Source organism: Acanthisitta chloris, unplaced genomic scaffold (assembly GCF_000695815.1).
Source record: "Acanthisitta chloris isolate BGI_N310 unplaced genomic scaffold, ASM69581v1 scaffold12046, whole genome shotgun sequence".
Taxonomy (NCBI): Eukaryota; Metazoa; Chordata; class Aves; order Passeriformes; family Acanthisittidae; genus Acanthisitta; species Acanthisitta chloris.
The window spans coordinates 1-5,710 of record NW_008678750.1 but is presented as its reverse complement, the minus strand read 5'-3'; the positions used below and the strand labels follow the sequence as shown (position 1 = coordinate 5,710).

Below are 5,710 nucleotides of genomic sequence, written 5' to 3'. Positions count from 1 at the left end.
AGGAATGCTGCTGCGGGCCGGGCAGGAAGCTGCAGTGGAAGTCATTCCAATGGCATTTCCTGGAGAGCACTGCAGAAAAGCCTCCCAGGTCGCAGGCAGGGTGAGTAGCTGCACTCTGAGCCCAGTTCTCCAGAAGTCAGTGAGGATACAGCTACCTGGCCTGGTCACGCCAGGCAGGACAGCTGGCAGCTCCCACAGCCAGAGAGGAACACCCAGGACTGTGAAGGGACACGAGGGGACCCAGCTGGCAGGGGGACAGTATTTTTGTCACCCCAAGCAGGTGGTGACAATGGGGATATTGCCTCAGCTGCAATGGATCCAGGCTGTAAAATAATTACAGAGGACAAAGTGCAAAGCAATAGCTCAGCAAAGCTCCACAGACCACTGGGGGGGATTCACAGAATGGTTTGGGTTGGAAGAGACCTTAAAGATCATCTAGTTTCAACACTCCTGCCATGGGCAGGGACACCTTCCACTAGACCATGCTGCTCTAAGCCCCATCCAACCTGATCTTGAACCCTTCCAGGGGTGGGGCAGTCACAGCTTCTCCGGGCAACCTGTGCCAGTGCCTCACAGGAAAGAATTCTTTCCCAATATCCAATCTAACCCTGTCCTCTGTCAGTCTGAAGCCATTCCCTCTTGTTCTGTCACTCCATGCCCTTGTCCAAAGTCCCTCTCCAGCTCTCTTGAAGCCTCTTTATGCTCTGGAAGGGGCTCTAAGTTCTCCCTGGAACCTTCTCTTCTCCAGGCTGAACAACCCCAGCTCTCACAGCCTGTCTCCATAGGATTCATCTCGAAGACAGCACTGTGTGGCCTTGGCTATGCTCAGTCACCTCCACAGTCAGATCTGCTCTGCACTGGCAGCACGTGAAACTGATGGCTGTGATCTCAAAGGGGATTAGCAGCACTGGGGCATCCCCAAAAACCAATGTGTTAGCACTCGGAAGGGCAGAGCTCTGGCAAATGACACTCACAGGTAACATGGTGGTGGCAGGGACAGGTGGTGGTGGCAGGTGCAGAATACCTGGGCAGTGGCACAAGGCCAAAAGCATTTCCGAAGAGCTGAGAATCAAAGTCTAGCTCTCAGCCTGAAACCACTGAGGAGCCTGGAGCCAGAGCATAGGACGAAATCCCAGCTGCACTCTGTCATATGACACAGGCTGAGTCATTTCCTACCATTCAGAAAAAAATTTAAAAGGATAGAAAATGAGTTGGCTTTATTGACATCTTCAAAGGGTTTTCCCCAAAGAGAACCACAAGCTTCCAGTCCACTGCAGACTGACACAACACATGTCCCAGCACACCAAGTCCTGTGGGGCCAGGGCCAGCTGAGAGCACAGGACGCACTGAGCCATGGCAGGAAGTAGTCCATTCTTCTTCAGCCTAGCCCAGTTTCTTGGGATTCAAATGTCAAACTGGTGACAAAGATGCTGTTTGCTTTCTATTCTGGACTGACACAGCTCTTTCACGCTGGTCCCCACCATACACCCCACAATCAGGAAAGATCTTTACTCTAGACCCCCAGATCCATCTCCAAGCTCCCCCAGAACACCCTCCTTAAATTCCACTCTGTGGATTTAGCCTTGAAGGAAAAGCTGTCATGCACTGGAGGGTCACAGCCAGGCAGGAACTACTGCTCACTTTCCTTTTTCAAACAGATTAAGCACGGTCAGTACATCTCTGCCTGGCAGGCTCTCTCCCGCCTGCCCTGCGCTTCCCCCTCCAGCCTTCTCACTCACCAGATTTCTCTCTCCATGATTCCCAGTCCCCACTGGGATCACCATTTGAACTTCATGGCTAGTGGGACCTGGTCCTGGACAAAGCAATTGCCCCAGGAAAGCCTCCCCTTTGGATCTGATGGCTTGCCAAGGCAGCAGCTCTCTTCTAGCTGGTTATTAAATGTCCCCCTTGGGTTGTTCTCATTTGTTTGTTTTCTCAGTGCCAGATTGCAGAGAGGAGGGCAAACCACGGCAGAGCCAGTAAATGTGACAAAACACTCCCATGTTAATGCTATGGAGCGAGATTTACCATTTCCCCCTTGCCTCAAAGAACGGTTTCTCAAGAAAACTGCTACAGCTCAGCACACAACAGCCTCAAAAGGCACTTGCACCCCACAGCCATCCTACGGATGCCTTTGTTCCACTGGCAGGGAATGAAACAGAGCTTCCTACACAACTGGGCTGTGCAGCACTTGTGATGGAGCCACACTCCTTCCCTCTTTCAGAGGGGCTTTCCAGGAAGTGCTGCAGCACTCCAAAACACAAACCACCTGGGCCCTGCCAAACAGACCTGCCAGAACTTGCATCCGTCTCACCAGGACCTGCCTGCTGCACCTCTCAGGAGCACTTTGTTTGCATGGGACAGGCTCTAACAGCTCCGATGCACCAAACAAGACTCCCTGTGCAAACAGGGCAGCAGGAGAGGCATGGCTCTCCCACAGCCAGGGCAGGGTGGCACTCCTCTTGCAGGGAGAGCTGGCAGCAGGCCAAAGGCTTTCTCCCTGCAGCTGGAATCGCGCGAGAGTGAAGCAGAGCGAAGCATCCCCAGGACACCCCACACATGAGGCACTCAGGAGCTCTTATGGCCTCTGTCCCTTCACACAGGGTGACATGGTGCCCCTTGAGAAGGTACACAGTGACACCTGAGTGTGGAGGAGAGCTACAGCTGAGTTGTCACACAGGCACTAGTTGGGCTTTGCAACAGGCTGGCAGCAGTGGCACTGCCCAGCCCTGGCTTTTTGGTGGCTCTGGGGTGGATCCCCCACATTGTGGCTGTCACCACCATGCCTAGCTTCCCTTCAGCTCTCAGCACAGCCCAGGCAGCAGCACAGCCAGGGCAGGGAAGTTAGAAGCCTGGTTCAAGGTTGCAACAAGAGAGCAAGGCTGTCCCCTGAGTGGGAAACAGCGATTTTCAAAGAGAGAGCTGGTGGGCGGGTCAGATAGAGAGGAATCCTGACCCTTCCGCAATCTGTTGTACAAATATTTGCTCCAAACAATTAATTTAGAGACAGACACAAAAAAATTGAAGAGTCTGAATTGTGATGGTTGGGGGTGGGGAACAGAGGGAGGAGGTATTTCATTCCCTGCAAGCAGGGACCAGTGATTTTCCACCAGTGATTTAATCTAAATCCCCCAGAGAGTTCATTTACAAAAAATCAGATTGCATTATCGCCTAGGTCTCCAGGATACAGCCCAATCCGTCACTAACAGCAACAGCCACACTAGCTTGGAAACCTCAATTTGATCACTCAATTCCAAGACTAATCTGTGGCTTTAAAAGCCAAAGCCAGAGGGCGGGGGAAGGAACTCTGCATTTGGCCACGGTTATCTGCAGGATGAGAGAGCTAATGGGCCAGATACAGCCTGATGAAATGGCCAGCAGATCCCGGGTTGTTAATCGAAACCAAGCTCCTCTCCCAGCCTCAGCAGCCCCGCCCAGGCAGTGCCCCAGGGCGGTCACATTCCTGGAATTCCTGCACCCTTCCTGAACTGGCTCCATCTCGCTGGGTGCACTGGCTCCCCCTCTTCTCCGGGGTACCCAGCATGGCCGGCCAGGCACGGGGAGCTGGGGAGAGCCTCTCCTATGAGGAGTGTGCAGAGCACAACGCTAGGCTCAAAGGCTCCTGTCCCATCCCCAAGGTGTGGGGCTCTGCTCCTGGACCATGAGCTGAAGAGGGCTGGAAGGCCTCAGCTCCCAGCAAGGAGGCAATTCCCCACCGTTTAGATGCCAATGCCTGACAGCATGAGCTCTTTCCAGTGGGCACCAGTAAAGGTTACCCCGGCAGGGAATCACTCAGATGCAAAAGCCAAATGAAAACTCAGACAACTGTAGGTCATATACCTCCCGCCGGCAGTCCCAGGCTGCAGCGCACAGCCGGACCCGGCATTTCAGGAATGCTTCCTGAAGAAATGCTTATTCATGTTAATGCCTCACCACTGAGAGCTCCCAGGGTTTGCTGCTGGGGCAGCTGGGAGCACTGCTCCCTGCCAAGGGGGAAGCAGCTGTGGATTTAGCAGCTCCTCAGCACAGAGGTTGCCTCCAGCTCAGTCCTAGCTCGCACTGCACCAGCTCAGACAGTCCCAGAAGCACACTCACCCCCTGGGATCTGCTGTGGGATTCACTTCACCATGATTATGGCAGAAGGCAAAGTGCTGTCTCCAGAATGAAGAAGTAGCACTGCTCCCTGCCAAGGGGGAAGCAGCTGTGGATTTAGCAGCTCCTCAGCACAGAGGTTGCCTCCAGCTCAGTCCTAGCTCGCACTGCACCAGCTCAGACAGTCCCAGAAGCACACTCACCCCCTGGGATCTGCTGTGGGATTCACTTCACCATGATTATGGCAGAAGGCAAAGTGCTGTCTCCAGAATGAAGAAGTAGCTGTTACCCCGCCACTGGCCGCCCACCACAGTGCTGCCTTGGAGAGGAGGAAGCTCCACTCCCTGCTCTTAATGACACATGCCCCAGAGCAAGGGCTCTGCTTGAAGAACAAGCTTGGATGACATTAGATTTCCGAAGGCTCTTGGAAAACAGGTCTTTTACATAACATCCGGGGAGAAGGAGAAAAAACAGGGATGAAGAAGGACACGTCCAAGCACAAAGTGTTTCTGTCATCACGATGGACTGACCCTCTTGGGACAGAGTGTTAAGAGCACAGAGGGAAAGGCCACACACCCCTTATCTCCCTGCAAAGGGCTAGGACAAGCACTAACACAAACATTGCAGGGAGCTGCACTCCGGTTTGACCAGCCCTACTGCCAGCCTGGAGGCAGGGAGGCCACTGGCAGCCGTTCCCACCACAGAGAGGAGTTCTTACCCATCCGCCATTCTCCTGGATCCACGGATCTAGGTGGTCGGTCAAGTACGTGGTCATCCAAGACACAATGCGTCCCACCAATACCCTCATCTCCTTGTCAACGCTCTCCACGCACAAAGCTCCTCCGAAGGAGAAGAAAGCCACGATGCGGCCCCAGTTCACTCCATCGCGGAACAGTTCGTTCACGACCTGCTCGAAGCTCTGGTAGGCCGTGCCGGGAGTGATGTGGAGCTGGGAGGTGAGGTCGCTGAACGCCCGCCGGTACCTCAGCTCGAACTCATCCCCTGCCTCCCTCAGCGCCTGCCTCACCTCGGCTGTTCCCACGATGTCATGCACTTCCAGGCTGCTCCGGTGCACGGTGGCTCCGTTCACTACGTGGCTGGCAGATGACTGCCAGGACGGGCTCCCGTTGGGGACAGCATCCATCTCGTCCTCCTCTGCTGCAAAGTCAGTCCTGTTCTCATCCTCCTCCTCCAGCTGACTCCAGCTGTGTCCCTTCTGTGAGAGCTTGTAGGAAACAAAGTCAATCACTAACTCCCGGTTACTGCTGGACATTTTCACACCTGGGACGCCCTCAATGAGTCCATGGTCTGGAGCACAAGCAGATCAGCACTTAGCAGGTCCTGAAACCACTCCTCTTCCTCACGGCTGATGGAAACATCGAACCTTCACAGAGAGGAGGAGAAAGGCACCGAAACGGTTAATGGCATAGCTCTTAGATGCACCCGCGCCATTACCACCGAGAGCTCATCGTTACACTGAGCTCCCCCCGCAGCTCCACGCCGAGGCTCAGGGCCACCCGATTGAAGCCACACAGAAAACCGACCGCAACACCCTCCCCCTCCCGGCAGACCACCCTCGCGCCCCAGCGACCCTCAGCCTCGCTCCGCGCAGCCCCCA

At 54.7% G+C, this 5,710-nt stretch overlaps 1 protein-coding gene across 1 annotated transcript in view; it reads right to left on the bottom strand.

Moving 5' to 3' along the window:
- The window catches only part of BCL2L1 (BCL2-like 1), a 16,240-nt gene extending 10,732 nt beyond the window's left edge, over positions 1-5,508 (bottom strand). Inside the window, exon 1 of the mRNA XM_009077033.1 lies at positions 4,811-5,508. Within this exon, the coding sequence (XP_009075281.1) occupies positions 4,811-5,365 (555 nt within the window). The 5' untranslated portion in view covers positions 5,366-5,508. The remainder of the gene's footprint in view (positions 1-4,810) is intronic.
- Positions 5,509-5,710: the final 202 nt, after the last annotated feature.